General features: G+C 40.1%; 1 protein-coding gene across 5 annotated transcripts in view; it reads right to left on the bottom strand.

The window, feature by feature from the left end:
• Window positions 1-18,026, bottom strand: part of Slc44a1 (solute carrier family 44 member 1) — a 177,252-nt gene that overhangs the window by 40,575 nt on the left and 118,651 nt on the right. For 3 of the 5 annotated variants that reach the window (XM_060379915.1, XM_060379918.1, XM_060379919.1), the window contains 3 exons: window positions 16,261-16,497; window positions 13,226-13,306; window positions 8,585-10,944 (listed from right to left, as the gene is read on the bottom strand). In XM_060379915.1, coding sequence (XP_060235898.1) covers window positions 10,921-10,944; window positions 13,226-13,306; window positions 16,261-16,497 — 342 coding nt within the window. In that variant the 3' untranslated portion in view covers window positions 8,585-10,920. Of the gene's footprint in view, window positions 1-8,584; window positions 10,945-10,996; window positions 13,307-16,260; window positions 16,498-18,026 lie in introns of those variants that run through there. The other 2 variants (XM_060379916.1, XM_060379914.1) reach the window with 2 other exon arrangements.

The following is an 18,026-nucleotide window of genomic DNA, read 5'->3' as shown; positions in this document are numbered from 1 at the left end:
CTTCTAGATTTATTAATTCCCCCCACTAGTGTTCTTGACTCTTCTCTTGCCTAATAACACACACACACACACACACACACACACACACACACACACACACACACAATTTAGATTTGACTTAGATTTGTCATCAAACTGAGAGCCAATGGTTCTAAATGCCATTTATTTAAAATCCTCTCCTTGATTCAATTGTTGCCTATGCTTATTTTTATTAAATTGTTACCAGAAAAAAAAAAAACAAACAAACAGAAAAAAAAAAAAAGAAAATTGTTACCAGAACTAGGATTTTCTTGGGAATGTTCTCCTCTAGTCCACTAGATCAGTTCCTATTGTTTTATTAGCTTACCTGGCCTTTTGTTTTAAATGTAACATGATGTTTTCATATTAAAAAAAAAAACACTGTAACAATTTATGTGTACAGACAAGAAAACAAAAAGCAGCAAACCAATATTACCCATAGCTCCCAACACAGAGCTTAATTATCATTTTAACACAATGACTTCCATTTAACCATCTTGCTAGATTACCTGACTTCTCTCTGGCCTTCTGTAGACTGTTCTAGCTAATCAGCCCAGGATGCTCACTGCTCCTGGAGAGGGAGCCATGCTCTGGCGCCTGTGCCTGTGCCTTAGTGTGCTATGCTTGGCAGAGGTCAGCTGTGCTTGCTGAGGAGTGTTGTGCCGAGGGAGGCAGTTGCTCTAATGTTATTTAAACACCGTGTATACCAATAAGAACATGGCAAGAGCATGTTTTATGAAAACTGGTGTCCTGAAAACATGAATGCCCGGGAAAGAGTCAATGAAGGTAAATGCTGAAAATAATATCCATGTGAGCGAGGTAAACAAGCATCAGAAAGAAAACTATAAAATTATTTGCAACCACATTTGGTAAAGTCTTGATCCATTTTTAAAATTCAATATTTCATGTTAACTCTTTGGAGGTGACAGTATCCACTGATGATAATTAATCCAAAAATCAGTCATCAGACAACTTTAGAGGGGTTTGAGAATCATAAAATTAATAGGCTTTTGTCAAAGATTAGCCAAAAGTCACATCTGAAATTTCATCTCAGAAGGTTTGAGGCAGGAAGACCATGAGTTCAAGGCCAGTCTGTACTACATAAGATCTCGTCTCACAAAAACAAAAACAACCCCCACCAAAACATTGCCTATGAATAATTATATCCCAAGATATTTTTAAAAAATCACCTTGGACAATTTTCTTTTTAAGCATACTTATTTATTTATTTATTTTTATGTATGAGTAGCCTGTTTTCGCATACCTAGAAGAGGGGATCAGATCCCACTACAGATGATTGTGAGCCACCATGTGGGTACTGGGAATTGAACTCAGGACCTCTGGAAGAACAGCCAGTTACTCTTAACCACTGAGCCATCTCTCAAGCCCTTAAACAATTTTCTAACTAACAGTTTTCAATGAGTCATCAACTCTCAATGTCAACACATTCAATAAAGCATCGACTGGACCTTTAAAATGTATATACTACTTATTTCACCAAGTCGAGTGATGCTGTAAACAGTCCTTCCCTCCTTGCACTTTTCTGACTACACTGTGAATGTTATTCTAATTTGTTAACCATTATTATATCATATTTACAGCGTGTGTTGCCCAGTCCTTCCTATTAACCTCCTGTGCAGCCATCCCTTCTACTTAGCACTTAAATGTATGCCACTGGTATACTTTTTTTTCTTTGCTGGGAATGGAAAAAAAAAATAAAGGTTAAGTTTAGTCTCATACTGAGCCCAGGGTTCAATAAATAGCTCCTTTCCTTTCTTATTTTTCATTTGTCTCTTTTTTTTGGGGGGGGGAGGGTAGGAGAATTTTGGTTAAAATTTGTTGTAAGCTCCAAGACTCCTTTGTGGGGTGCGGGAGAAAGTAACTAACCACAAATCCCTAACATCGCTGCTCTATGCCCACAGCCCCGGCCTAGGATGTTGGTAATATCTGAGGAACTTTTGTAAGATTTTTTTTTAATTATTATTACAAATTTGGTAAAGCCATGAGATAGTTTGATGGCCAGCTCTAATTTTCCCAGAACCCTAAGTCAACCTAGGCAAAACTGCCATGTTCCTCAGACTCTGGACAATAAAAAGTACATCAAATTGGAAGCCCCACTATTATGTGCTACATCTGAACAGTAACATAAGGAGGTACAACCCTGTCCTGCGTGGGTTGCTCCCGTGGTACCTGATGAGAGGCATGAGCCAAGAGCCTCCTAAGACACTGCCTTCCTTGAAACTGCTCAAGCTCCACGAGATCTCAGAGCTGTGCAGCTATCTGACCAGCTCAGGTTTCAATCACTGTGTGCGCATCAAGCTGGGACAAATGAGTACAGTCATGACATTCTGGTCACTGACTGATTATACGAAAGCAGCCTCTTCTAAAATCATTTTACCTAGGGATACTGCATCCATCTAAGTTTGTGCAAACATATCTAAGATGTGAACACAGTAACGACATTACCTAAGGATGCATTTTTCAGAATGTGTCACTGTCGTTAAGTGACAGGTGTCAAAGAGACCTTGGATTTTCCTATATTTTCTGAAATTTGAGGTTATATTAAAGGGTGTACTATTTTTATGGCCATAGCACAGAGAATGACTTCAGGGTACGACTCAGGCCATGAGGCTTTTCATAGGCTCCTTAGTCACTAGGGGGATTAGATAGGAGATGTGGTGTAACTCCGTACCAGAACAATGCCCCCAAAGCCCCCAAGCCTAGACTGGTTGGTTCCCCAGTATCTCAGACCCTTCAGTATTGGAAGAACCCCACAAACACTCTGTTAACAGCTCCTTTTAGCAGCCTGGCACACACACCAGGGCCATCACCCTGAAGTTCAGGCCTCAGAAAAAAATCCAACTCATAAAAAAGGAGAGACTTACTAGCTTTGCCACAGATCCTCCACGCAGGAAGAGCCTGTCCTCCCGTGAGCTCCTGGTAGCACTTAAAATGGTTAGAGTTGAACAAACTTAACTTTTACAAATTCCAGTGGGGCACAGCTGTTGCTGCTTAAATGCTGGCCTGCCTCAACTGCACACCCCCCCTAATTCACTACAAATGGAAGCTTTGGCCACCAATATCACTGCCCCTGAGCAATGGCTGCTTTCCATAGTGAAGACTACACACGGGAGGCCCCTCTCATCTACCTGGATCGGACTGAGCTGTAACTATCAGTTACACGGCCACATGGTCACGCGGATTCCAGCAATGACGCCTGACTGGGCAGCAGATAAACTTTATACCTTAGAAATGCATTTCATTACACTAATACTTCATAATCTAAGACCCTGGGAAGGAAAGGTTCTCTGCTATGCTCACAACAGTGAGCTGACATGAAGCTAGGACCACTTTCCATCAACTACCAGAGTGTGGGAAAGGGTTAGGACACAGTAGACAAATGACGTTCTTTCCTATAAAATTTTATTTATTACATAAAAAATTCTATACATTTGTTAGACTAAAATACAGTTTTCATTATAATTCTGGCAACTGAGTCTGTACACAGAGAAAACTTAGCATTAGACCAGCACTTTTTTTTTCTAGTTCATATTTCTGCACAGGTAAAACATTTCAAAGCTTCATTTCATATAAGCTCATTGAACTTTGAGGCCAGATGGAATGTCATCCAATTCAGAGCTCTAGGCAGTTCATTTGCCTGCGAGAGTTGATTGCTCCAGAAAGTGAATTGCTTAATATACATAGTTCTTTAGTCCTGCGAGAGCATAACACTCCGTGCGTCACGTCTGCACTGTTAGTCACGACGGTCACAAATACCAGGGCTACGAGGGCATCTGTGGGGCGTGTTCAAGCACCTACGTGTTTGTTTCCTCACATGCATAGTGTGGTGACACCATAACAAGAAAGAACCCAAGACAGCATGAAGGTAGATGACCCCAAACTATGGACTGCATGGAAGGCTTAACTGTGTTCTATGTTTTAATGAAAAGAGACAAGATGTAACACACACAAAAAAATCTTATTTCAACACTCTGAAAATAGACACAAATGGCAAAAAAAAAAAAAAAAAGGTAAAAACGGCATTAGAATGCTCTGTTTACATTCTCACCACCCAGGGCAGTGGGTAGGTTTGACGTGGGCTGTGAAGACTGCCCGGGAGAACAATAGCAGGTCCCTATGGTGCCGATCAGTCTGCAAAACTCCCTCAGCTGTCTTCACTCTAAAAGTTCTAGCCTACACTCAAGTTCAGGAAGGCTGGGCCACATACTAGCGATAGTTGGACCGTTTGGTCTGCAAAAAGGCAGGCTTTTTGTCTTTGGTTGTTTGTCCAGAGCCCCTGTCACTTCGTTAGACACCCTTCTGAGCTTTCCTACCTGTCAGTTGTCAGCTCTCCATCAAGCCTTGCAGTCCAACCAGCTAACAGCCCACCTGGACTGACTCCATCAGATGCAGGCTCTAGCAGAAGCACATCGACTGGTCCTAAATATTGAATCTGTCATATTAAAACTTCTTCTCATTATAGGAGGTCAGAACTCCAACAGAGGATGGAAGCAACCAGGAAGCATCAATCAAGAATAGCAACAGAGCAACGCAGAAAGAGCTGACTTTCTCCATATCATCGTCTTTGAAAATTAAAACTCAAGAGGAAGTTCTTAGCAATGAGTACTGGAAGCCAAAGGCTAGGGAGAGTATTAGTCATCCCTGCAGCCTCTACAGGAAGGCCTGACCTGATAGCCACACGGTAAAAGAAGAGGGTCTTTCTGGCTTTTAGAGGCCACGGGACCCCTTCTATCTCTGCAAATATCTGCCAAATCTTTCCACAGCTTACTTACGGATTTAAAATCCATTTCTCCAGCAGCAACTAGCGCAAATGATATTCCTAGCCAGCAGGATGTGCAGGTACAGTCAATGACAAAAGTCAGAAGTTCCCTTTAAGTCATATCTTCTATGACAAATGAGCCAATCAAGTTAATAAATTCTTGGGCCTTTCCCACCTATCACACAAATTTAGAGCAACAGCCTCTCCATCTACAGCTGTGGAAGGTTCATCCCAACCTTAAAGGTACGTAGAGAGGTAACCTTTGTTATTCCCTAACTAACCTGCCAGCTAGATCTCTGCTTTGTTCAGGCAGACAACGAAGATAGAGGTTTAACATCTGAACCGGGGTCCACTGGGGTCAAACTCCTGACTGCCTTTTCAAGGGCCTAAAAAGCCTTCCTGGGGAGCTGCTACACACCTAAGAGTAAGCTGTGGAAGAGAAGACTCAGGCTTCCTCAAGGCCTGAAGGGGCAGACATGGAAAATGGAGGCAGGATCCACCAGCAGAGTAGTCTAACCCTGCTCTCTACTGTGAAGAAAACTAGAGACGCCCCCCAAGGCTGGTGTGTGTGTGTGTGTGTGTGTGTGTGTGTCGAGAGCGTGCACACACACACACACCTCTTATTGTTTACTAAACTCTTTTTGAATCAGGTACCCAGTCTAGTTAGCTCGTTATCACCATCTTCATCTGTTCTCCCTCACGTTCACAGATGCATTTTAAGACAGTTACATACTATTCACACTAGGCCTTCTAATGCCCTATTGGACTTCCATCAAAATAGCTAAGAAGATGGATTCCCTTTGTATCTGTTTTAGGGTGCACCCCAACACACTGTAAATAATTTGGCTCATGGTTACAAATTCCCTCAGGACACACCCCACCTCATACCTCCAAGGTAGGCAATCTTGGTGCTGTGGTGAATTAATACTGCCCGTTCAGACTACTGTGGATTCTATGTCCAAGCCTGGGACTAAATCATATACTGTTCTTAATTATAAAATTGATTCAGGACGAAGGTGAATGGCGTCATCCCCATGGATAGTTAGTGGGAGGTATAATCACTTGTAGAAATATTTTAGATGTTCACTGAGGTACACTGGGGGGTGGGGGAGCAGTTCACAGCTTCCACAAGTACAAAGGGACCCTCTGGTCACTCAAAGCTGCTTTAGAATTTCAATTATTCAATTTGGATACCATCAAATAAAGTGAGAAATGCCTGGAATGTGCATAAGTGAATAAATATTTCATACTCAACTAGATCTTGATCTATTATGAATAAATGCTTGATTTTTTTTGGAACTTTCTGGTCTGGAAACAAAATCATTTAAGTTGTAAAACTGAATATCAAAACTAAAGATCAATGTAGTATTTGGCTAACTATTTCTTACCTTTTGAATAAGTTTACTAATGACGTCTCCCCCGGAAATACCAACTTTAAATTGTGTACTTGTAATTTACAAAAGCATCAATTATTCATTGTTGATCTATTATTACACATATAAGGAAATTAAAATGGGGAGGAAGAAAGAACACAATAGTTCTGTAGAAAAGAAAGGTTTTCCACAGAAAGCCACAAGTTTAAAAGTTCTGCATTGAGAATTTCTGTAAGAAAGGTATTTTCAAACTGTTAAACTCTGAGTTCTCTTAAATATAGAATATAAGATTGGCTCAAATGTATGAAATTTGAATGGGAAAAGCATATTATTTCAAATTTTTCACTGTATATAATATATTGCATTTTAATAGTTTTTAAGTTTGCTAACTTTAGACTTTTTTCCCTTCATATATGTAATGATCCTGCTTTTTCAAAATATGGGCCATATGCCACTAAATGAAGACAAATTAATTCTGCAAGCAGCCACTGTCTATGAACAATGCCTACTCTTCAAAAGGGCTAACACGAATTCCATAATATACACAGCTACATGAATATGCATTTAAAGCAAAAGGCATTCTATGCTATGAATACAGAACACACAAATCTCTGCTTTGTGCATTTACTTAGGATCTCATAATTCTCTAATATATATTCACAGACCACATCTTAACAACTGTAGGCAGGCGCTTCTGTCTGTCAGATGGGAAGCATGAAAGGAATAGAGATCAACTGTGTCAGCTGTACTGTAAGCCTCCAGATTTCTGAGGATTGTTTGTTTGTTTGTTTGCTTGTTTTCCAAGTGGCCAAAGCAAAGCAATATTGAGCTGACATTGCTATTTTTTGGGGGGGAGGGAGTGGGCCCCGTGAATGTTAAGCAAGTGCTCCTGTCAACTGAACTATACCCTCAGCCCAGACCCTGCTTACTGAGAGAGGAAAGCTCACAGACCCTTTTGGTGGAAATGTCTCAGGAACTGCAGGAAGGCTACTGGAAACCCCAATTCAAATGAGAAGCCAAAAATCAAAAATAAGAGTGTTGAAGTCCCCAGAAGCAATGGCTCCAGGGGTGGAGCTGATTGCATGCTGCCGGCTGCTCTGGGTGTCAGAGGACCTCCTAAAAGAGCAGCATCAGCAGTGACTGTGCATGGCAGGGACGTCTGAGGCCTGCAGGTGGAGTAGCGTGGTGGCACTGTGTGGCTTGCAGATGCACGGATTATGCGTTTCCTGTACTGTTATTCTGAGGAGGGAGAGGTATTTATGCTTCAAGCTTAAAGCAGCCCTGGACCAGGATAGAGCGGTCCACACCTTAGCAGGGTGGAATCTTCCGAGCGCACTCAGAAGGCAGATATCATGGTCCATGGTATTGGGCAGAGGTTATAGTCAATTTCTTTCATTGAAAGAAAAATAAAGAAGAAAAAGGAAGGAAAAACTTAAAGAGGTAAAACTACCAAAGAAAACACTTATTTCAAGCAAAATTTTTAAATAGACTCAGGAAGTACCTCTACTGGGGAAGACTGGGAACCAAGGCAGCTAAGCTACTTAAGTGGCATCAAGTTAGGACGTTATTATCTGTAGGCTAGGATGAAAATGTTAATCCTAAACATTAACCACTGTATTAAGTGGTTTTAAGGAACAACCTGTGTTGAGCTCTGCTCATCCATGCAAGGATTATACAATCTCAGTGCCCTCACTAAATTGTTAATTATTTATCATTAGTTCACCAGTAAGCCTCTTGTTAAAGATGGACTCATGGATTTACACTAAATTTAACCCTCTTCCGCCCAGATTACAGTAACAGGACAACTTATTCTTGAGGCAAGAGTCCAGAAGGTCTAAATCATGCACCAGCTCTTAATTATCTGGTGGCAGAAACCATGCGGCACTGTGGCTACCACTACCATGTAGAAAAGGAAAGCCCAAGTCTAACTCCAGAGACAGGGCTCCCAAGTGTGGTGCTGAAAAGCTATCACAGAAAAAGGAGGAAATCGCAATACAAACAAAGGGTTTATGAAGTTATTCAGGTGTCCAGATTTCACAGAGAGTTTTTGTTCTTTGTCTATTCTTCTCACTTGGGCAGAAGATGGAAGCAGTAAGCAGATGGCAGTAAGGCAGCCCATAGCTAGGAGAATGACTTGCAAATGAATGGAAAAGGCAGCAGGAATACCCAAGCAGAACACGTAAGTATTACTAAAGAAGCCTCTGCTAGGCGTTCTCAAATTAATCAAAGAATGGAGCTCAGGGCAGAGTGATATTCCAACATCAAAAATATCTCTCTGTGTGCACCCATGTAATAGATATGCATATTTGCATATAACTATATGGCACACAAATTTACTTAGGGAAAACAGCCTGGAAATTAATTGAACTCAAATGACATGGTTACACATAGATCATAATTTCTAAACACAATGTTAGTAAAACAAAATTTATTTGTAAAACAGGACCTGTTATATAAAATGGCACACAATCAAGTTATACAAAAATACAAATTTTCTTTCTGATTACAGATCTAGTTGCAAATGATAATTAGAAAGCATTCCTGGTGGTTTCCAGTAGCTGGGATTGCGAGCACATGGAACAGGGGCAGCAAGAGTCCATGATGCAGGGATGTCCAAGTGAGCAGAACCTGATTCCCAAGTTCAAGTCCATCATCACGTCACTTTGGAGGGACACCTCCTAAAATGACTAGCTCCTGGAATGTCTTCCGGTGTGAGAACCATCTTCCAGGCTTTGGCCCAATCTAAATTTAGTTCCCAATGTTTCTGAATGTCCAAAATCTGTGTGGCTACAAGTCACATGGTATTCTGATTTTCTGACATGATTTTCTCTTTCATCTAGTAGGACATTATTGTTAGTTACATTTTCAAATGATATAAAAAGTACAGTGACACTATTTGGCAACACTAGATGTTAGATGTTAATTTCTGGCAAATTATTATTTCACAATAGCTATGCTCTCAACACTGGTTTTCCAGATCCTGCTTAGATATGAGCTTGTAATTGTGTGTGTGTGTGTGATTTGTTGTTTTAATCCAGACTCTTATTGTAGATACTCTGAAGGTTTAGAAATATTCATGAGCTTTGAAAAGAAACCAAGGCATTTAGCAAAATTTAGCCTAGCTAGATTAAAGAACACCAGTACTTAAAAAAGAAAATACAATTTACCTTTTGCAGCAATTTAAAGGTCCAACCCTTTGAAAGGAAGCACATTAGCAAACAGCTGCTTATTGAACCCTCAGGATATTGTATGCAATTCCATAACACCAGTCTAATTCACTGTCTAGTTCTGATAGGCAATGCTTTCTTTCAAAAGATTTTCCTTCCATGGAATGATAAATGCTGAGGCTTTTTTTTTTTTTTTACAGAGCCTGTATTTAGTGCAATAAGTTTAAAAAATTTGCTCTGAAATATTTACTTTACATTAACAAAAATAGCTTCTTTTAAAAAAATTGTAACAAAAAGGAGTTATCGCATAAACAGATCATGAATTATTCTTAGCAAATTACACTTTTTTTCTTAAAGCATTCACCATTACAATAAGCAGAACAATGGAATATTAGCCATTCATATCTGGTAAGCTTTAGGAATGAAAAGAAAAACCCAGCAGAAAACAAAACAAAACAACCCCAAATGTACCCGCAAACATAAAGCACATTCACACCAGAGGATTAACACTAACCAATTCTTCAGTTAAACAGCAGAACTCTGGATACTCAACGGATGACCAAGGAGTGGAGCACCTGCCAGTGTGTTCAGATTTTATAGCAAGCATTTGAATAGATGGCCGTTTAACCCTAAGCTCCTGACTTGTCTCTGAAACAGAAGCAAAGCACTGGGAATCTCAATGCTTCGTGTTTCCCTCTCTCTTTGATTCCTTCTAGAATTACCTAGGATGAAAATCAATACACAGAAACGTAAAGGCTAAACTTGCTGGGTGCCCCAGCTTCCCTTCAAACCAGGCACACAAATGTGTGGTGGATGCTACTAATAATCAAAAAGGAAAGAGACAAAATACAAGGAAAAGTTTGCATAATAAAGATTATCTATCTACCCCTTCCTCTCTCTATTTTTCCCACTTTCTTCCATAGAAGCATTAGGGTAAACTACAAATACCTGAGGAGTTGGTTACTTTTGAATGTCGGCTGACAAATGCATGAGCTACCATGAAATTTCCCACAACGGGCCCACTCATACGCTTCTGAAAGTAAAATGACATGGCTTCTTTGATTGGGGAAAACAGACTGGAGAAATCTCTTATTTAGCTGAACGCACACGCCTAGTCTGACACACTAGGGCTTATGCATCAGTAAAATAAGATACTGATTTTAAACGTACACTGGGGAAATCACCCCTGCAAAAACTTACACAGAATTTGGTACAATAATTTTACCTAGGCTAAGTAACTAAAGTTAAAATTTCCTCTAGTTATTAAAAATGTTAATCAGATATGAATCTAACATTTCCATTAAGACAATTACAATTGAAAACATTAAATGACGGAAGTTGCCTTGTAAAAGCCACCCGTATGAAAGGAGTACATGTTTGACAAAAATAAGCATAAAAAAGGTATTAAATCCCTGTTCCTTTTCTCTGATTTTGGCTGATTATGTGTGTGTGTGTATATACATATATATATATATATACACACATACATATACATATATACACACACCCACACACACAAATACATAGTTATGTGTATATATTGTTTTGGAATGTCAATGGGCTCCATAACCGTCGGCTATGTTCAAGCAGAACTTGCTCCCGAAGCCTAGAAAACAAAGCCATACAGAGTATAATCTTAGAAAAATTACTGTTGAAAGGAGACATAAACGATGCTATCAGTATACACACATGGTCACAACAGCAACAGGGCAAAATACGTCGACAGCCCTCTCTGGAACCTATGATGCTGGAACACTGCAGGCCGTACTTCCTTTAGGGTAAGACATACACAGCACACTATTCCAGCTCACACCTCAGAGAGACCTGATCCTTGCATGACAGCAAGGAGACTGCCAGATCTCCAAAAGCATGTCATTCCAATCAGCAAACTGTTCTGAGAATTGTAGAGAGACCTCATGGATCTTAGAAAGTTTTTAAACCAGTGAGGTTCTTTCAAAATAGCTCAAGAAGAAAAGTGGCCGTTTATTTAGTTCAACGCTGCCCTATCAGGAGGACAATTTAAAAACCTCATTTTCCTAAATATTTTTACAGGCTGAGATAATAAAAAAACAAAATCTAAATGCAGACAGCCCATATGGAGGGAGACAGGCGGCAGCGGTGTTGCTGTATGTACTGCAAGACAGACATGGAGCTCTAGTGGACAGCTTTCATCTTTAGGATAACACAGCAAGTGAGAACAGGCGGCTCGCAGTCTATAATCCCCTCACTTCAGCGGCGAAGCGCTCGGGTAATTCTTTATGACAAGAGGGCTCAGGGACGGCAGGCATCAACTCTACATGTGTACTGGACACGAGAAGAAACGTTTAATGGAAGGCTTAAGAAACCAGGCTCTAAGTCACGTTCTCTACTGCTTCAGGGGCGGGGGACTCCCTAACAATGACATTCTTGGGGATCAAATGCCATATTGCCCAAAAGACAATGAACTCAAAAGATGTACTTGGAGACAGAACTTGTAGGAAAGCTATGAACTGATGAACATCATAACGTGAAGGCAAAACCTGAATGAAGATATTAATGTGTTGCTGTGGTATGGGCTATAGATGAAAATAACCTTCAGAAAAGGCTGCGGCTTCTGACGGAAAGCTATGTAACTTGGGCCATTCTCTTAGGATTAGTGTCTATAAATTAGGGTTTCTGGTAGGGAAGGTATACTTGTATTCTGGTCTACCACAATTCATCTACTATTTACTAAGAATCATAATGGAAATACATGCCAAGTCCATGGCCAAATTGGCTGGTCTTCAACTTCAAATATTTCTACCCTTCTTAAAATGCTTACTACCGAAGGATTCAATGAATGTTTCAAGCACCAGAAAGGAGGGAGAGGTAAGCTAGTCTCCTCACAGTTTTTTTGTGTATGTTCCTTTAAAGTTTTAGTCTTGGATTCTTTATTTCCTAAATAAGGAGGACAACTGGGCAGAATAAGTGGCATTTCTTCATGTCACTGTTGGGTTGGTAACATTCTAATTAGACCAGTGTAGGTTTGAGACATGTGCTATTACACTACAGGAAGAGTATCTACAAGAAAAACAACTCAGGGGATGCTAAACTGAGGAAGTTGTTTTTCTCCCCCAAGTAAAATACCTGTCTGTCTGTCTATTGATCTATCTCCTCTCATCTATGTATCCATGTGTCCATCCATCCTTCCATCCATATATTAATCTTCTATCTACCTACCTAAGTATTAGTCACCTATCTATCTAAATCTATCTATCATCTGTGACAGGTTGTAGAAATTGATTCCTTTTACAACTAAGGCGTGAGAAGACTAGGCTGTCTTACCAAAATGGAATGTGGGTGGAAATCGCCTTGTTTGCAGGAGAAAATAACGCAAAACCAAACAAATAAATAAACAAACAGAAATAACAACAGCAAAGAAAGTACAATCTGAGCAACAGAAGAAAAAGTCCGCAAAGAGGAAAAGACAGCAATGTAAACAGAACAATATTGTTTTTAAAAAAGGAGGAATATGAACTTTAGCAAGCTGAAAGGAACTTTCATGATCACCTTCTAAAATGATCAAAATGAACTGCTGGTTCAAAGACACCTGCCATGTCCTGTGGGATGTAAACTAAGTACTGACAGCAAGAAAAACAGTGTTGACTTGGAGGCAAGTGGTCACCCTTGTCCCCCAGCACTGCAGGGATGCGTTCCTTTCAGCTCACTTTTACAGATGGTAGTCTCAGCTGTGACACGAGTTCTGCCATCCAAGTGATGGGTAAGCAGACAAACAGAAAGAGCAGCATGTCCTGTGTGATACAGATAACAAACGGGTCTCCAGAGGATGTGCAGTCAGTGAAGACAGAGAGAGAGAAGAAGTGAAAGTGAAAGTCTTGGAGGGTGGCCGCCTCCTCATCTCCACCTACCATCGGCTTTAGCTCTCTGGCATCCGCGACGCCTCCCTTACCAGCTTCTTTCATTGCTTTCCTACTGTTTTCCACAAACTCCTGCAAAATATGGACCACATGGCATTAATTTTGGGATCTTTTTTAGATTTCAGTCAGTAGGTGAATTTTAATGATACAACTTTAGTGTGATAAACAGTACTTTGAATGAACAAGAAAACTATAAAATTTGTCAGGATGGATTGCAATTTCGCAGATGTAAAATCTTCCATCATGCATTCTGACAATCTCATTATGGCTTCAAGAGAAAATTTTATCTAACATTTTTAAGAATTTGCCTTTCCCATACTTAGAATATCAGTTTTTGTTTGTTTTATTTTTCATATCAAGGTTAAATGAACCAAAACCAGTTTGCTTCAAAAGCTTCTAGTTTCTTTTTTATTATTTAATTATTTTTATTAATTATAGCTTATTCACTTTGTATCCCCCCTGTACTTCCCTCCCTCCTCCCCTCCCAATCTCTCCCTTCCTCTTCCCCACCCATGTCCCTCTCTCCCAGTCCACTGATAAGGGACGCCCTCTTCCCCTTCCCTCTGATCCTAGTCTATCAGGTCTTATCAGGAGTGGCTGCATTGTCTTCTGTGGCCTGGTAAGGCTGGTCTTCCCTCAGAGGGAGGTGATCAAAGAACAGGCCAATCAGTTCATGTCAGACACAGTCCCTGTCCCCATTACTATGGAATCCACTTGGACACTGAACTGCCATGGGCTACCTCTGGGCAAGGGTTCCAGGCCATCTCCTTGAGTAGTCCTTGGCTGGAGTATCAGTCTCAAAAAAGACCCCTGTGCCCAGACTTTTGGGATCTGTTGCTCTCCTTGTGGAGCTCCTGTCCTCTCCAGGTCTTACTATCTCCCACTTCTTTTGTAAGATTCCCTGTACTCTGCCCAAAGTTTGGCTATGAGTCTCAGCATTTGCCTCGATACCCTGCAGGGTAGAGCCTTTCAGAGGCCCTCTGTGGTAGGGTTCTGTCCTGTTCCCTGTTTTCTCCATCCTCTGATGTCCATCCTCTTTGCCTTTCTGAACGAAGATTGAGTATCTTAGCAAGAGTCCTCCTTCCTGATTAGTTTCCTTAGATGTACAGATTTTAGTATGTTTATCCTATTAGATACATGTCTAATATCCACTTATGAATGAGTATATTGAGTGTCTTTCAGCTTCTGGGATACCTCACTCAGGATGATCTTTTCCAGTTCCTACCATTTACCTGCAAATTTCATGATCTCCTTGTTTTTTTATCACTGAGTAATATTCTAGTTTCTTATATGTTTTTAAAAAACATTTTAGACAGGATTTCACTATGTAGCTTTGGCTGGTCTGCTACTCACTATATGGCCCAGGCTGCCTTTAAACTCACAGAAATTCTCAGGCAGCAGCCTGGGATTATAGGTGTGCACAATCACACCCCACTTAGAACAAAGACCTAGAAAGTAGAATTAGTAAGCATGAACTACTTTAAAAAGCACCCCCACCAAGGAAACCAAAACCAAATCACAGGTCAGCTACCTTAAAAAAAAAAAAAAAAAAAAAATCTAGCCTTAACGTTCCCTCCTTTACAGCAACTGTATCCTACTCTAGATACTATTCCATAAAGCAAAGCCACGGAAAGCATCAGCCAGAACCTTAGTGGCTAGAGTAGGGACACCCCCAGGGGACTGTGCTGCCCTAGCAGAGCCTGCGGAGAAATTCTTCTCCAGCATCTGCATTATCCTGACAAGCATGGTAGTTCCTACCTCTAATCCCAACACCAGGGAGACCGAGGCGGGAAGAGCACAGGTTCAAGGTCAGCATGGGCTACATAGTGGCAGTTTATCTTAAAAAAAATAAAAGTACATTACATTATTATATTTTAACCCATTAACAGTGGGTTAAAAAAATGGAAATTTCCCCTTGAACTGCTCTAGTCACAAGAACATAAAATACAGATCCAATTCCATATGAAACCAACCAGACAGAATTCATTTAGTACTTATGAAAGCTGCCAAAATTTAGTTGATGATGCTATCAAAGACAGCCAGTATCAAACAAGTCAGTTCAATTACCTCCAATTTTCACTTTGGAAGGGAAAAAAGTATCTCTTTTATTCATACATTTATGTCAGAGTTAACTGGGTACTACAAAATGGCTCATTATTTCAATGTATCCTATTTGGTCTTAAGTATCTTTAGTTCGACATCATTTAACAATGATAAAATTGTACTTAAAATTTAAAAATTTTATGTGAGTGCCTGAGGGTCATATATGTGTGCCATGTGTGTACAGTGGCCAAGTAAGCCGGAAGAGGAGTCCCACTCCCTGGGATTAGAGTGACAGAGGTTATGGAAGTGCCAAATGAGCACTGGGAGCTGATACCCGATCCTCTGCTGAAGCAACAAGGCTCATAGCCATTCCCCAGTCCCTCAAAGTACTGTGATGTGGTTTCAAATTGTTTCGAATTTAACTGAATTTCTAACACAGAGGAACTTTAGGGGCTTCACAGAAAAATCTGAATGCAAAATGATTCCCAAGAGTCAGTACAAAATACTGTGACAGCTATAGCTGCTTCTTGTATTCATTATGGATGCCTTCAATCCAGCCTGTGGCATTTAGGATGATGGATTTTAATTAGGGTTGATGGTAATGGCCTTGGTTGATGGAGAAAGGTAGACAGGATCTGAGAGCAAGACTTGTCTGTAAGATCTACTTCAGGATAGGGTGTTTTCATGGGTGGTTAGAGGACATGTTTAAAAGCCCATTCAGAGTTGTGTAGTATAGAGGGGCCAGACAGAATGGACACAGAGTGTTCAGAAACATTAAAGAGCACTGTTCCAGTAGCTGGATCTGAAATGGTCTCTTCTGTACCAGGAAGACCTACAGCAACTTCTCCAAGACAGACTTCATTCATAATCAAATTCTACAATTTTAACACTGGATTACTCTGTGGGAATTAACCACACAGAGTGTTTTGAAAACAGTTATCACTTTTACCCCTCAAGCAGTAGAGGGCATTTGAAGTACTTACCATCAGCACTTTATCCATATAGAATTCTCGGCCAGGGCTCCCATCATTGTATTTTGTATCAATGGCAAAACACAAGAACAATACATCCACTACCATTTCGTAAATGGACAGGAAGCAATGAGCGACTAGGAAAGCAAAGAGGCAGACGATGATCAGAGGCAGCACCCATACTGTGTAATCTTGCTGGTAGTTGAGCAGCATAATCCCAGCCAAACCGGTGCTGCAGACTATCAGCACCTGCAGCAGAGAGAGCAGAGACCACACTTAACATCCCAAGGCAGCCAGCACAGTTCTTCATTGCTGCAGACTTAAGAAAACTCTTCATGAATGATGGCGGTGTAAGGCTGTTCCGTCCCAATAAACTCCACAGATACCCACATATAACGTTACTCATGGACATCACATACACTGAAGAATAGAGATTAGAGCATTCATGCTAGCATTAAAGATAATTTGGTTTTCCAAATGGCACATGGTTCCTGAAACTCTCACCCTCTGAGAATCTGGTAATAAATTTTAAAATAAGTGTGCACATATTTTTTTAAAGGTTGTTTTGCATTCATAAAATTCTTCATGCTGGAACTGGTATGTATTTTTTCTAAATATTACTACATATATGAAATATTAAATACAAAAACAATAAAAACTCTTCACTATAATAAGGATATCATTATAAATGCTTTGCAAATACTCAACTGTACAATTTCATTTTATGTGTGATTTAAAATTTATTTACCAATTTCCCTACCATTAGAGATTTATAGTTTTCAGATAAAATGATGTTGCAACAATCATTTCTACTCTTAAAACTTTTCCTGTATTTCAAATTTTATTTCATATGGAATTTATGGTAAGTATAATATAATTTTCCATGAAGTGTAGGCTTGGACTATCTGTGAAGCAAGAGTTCCCAAGCATCCACGTCTGTGCTAAAATCATAAAACAGTCAACTTGCTTATCGTGCAGAACCACCTACTCAGGCACTTCTTTGCCTCATATATTTTATAGTTCTTTTAACACATTTTATTTCAGCTTGCCAATAATCTTAAAAATAACTGATGGCAAACATTATCAACCACATTTCTTAGATGGGGAAACAGCCTTGGACATGTCATCCAACCTGCTCAAGGTCACAGAGTAAGGAATAGGTTCCACTCAATGGCCGCATGATACGAACCCTTTACGGGTGAAAACCCAGCAAGCGTTTCCTGAGAACATTCTGAATCTTAAACACTCTTTTCTGGAACTCTGCTTAGCTTACCACCAAGCATAAAAAAACAAAACAAAACAAAACCAAACCAACCAACCAACAAAACAAACAAAAAAACCCTCCAGAATTATAGAATCACATCATATCCAGTGATGAGGACAGGCAGGCAGAATCTTGCAGCATCCTCACTATCAACATCAATGTACCTCTCCTTTGCCTTCACCACAACTGTGAGTTATAGTGTGTGCAATACACCAACTCAGCTACAAATCAATCACTTTTAGAATCTAGGTTTTCCAATTTTATAGCCTTATGCTTACTAATCTTCTCTTATAGTCATCTCACTAGGCTTCTTTACTAGGTGATTTTCATATATGGTTAACTATATTATTTCTTTTACTCATGTGATTATGTTTGTTTGTTTGCACTTTGAGACAGGGTTTCTCTGTGTAGCACTGGCTGTCCTGAAACTCACTCTGTAGACCAGGCTGGCCTCAGACTCACAGAGATCCACCTGCCTCTGCCTCCCGAGTTCTGGGATTAAAGGCACATAGCA

This window comes from Meriones unguiculatus, chromosome 3 (assembly GCF_030254825.1).
Source record: "Meriones unguiculatus strain TT.TT164.6M chromosome 3, Bangor_MerUng_6.1, whole genome shotgun sequence".
Taxonomy (NCBI): Eukaryota; Metazoa; Chordata; class Mammalia; order Rodentia; family Muridae; genus Meriones; species Meriones unguiculatus.
This window is presented reverse-complemented; position numbering and strand designations above follow the sequence as displayed.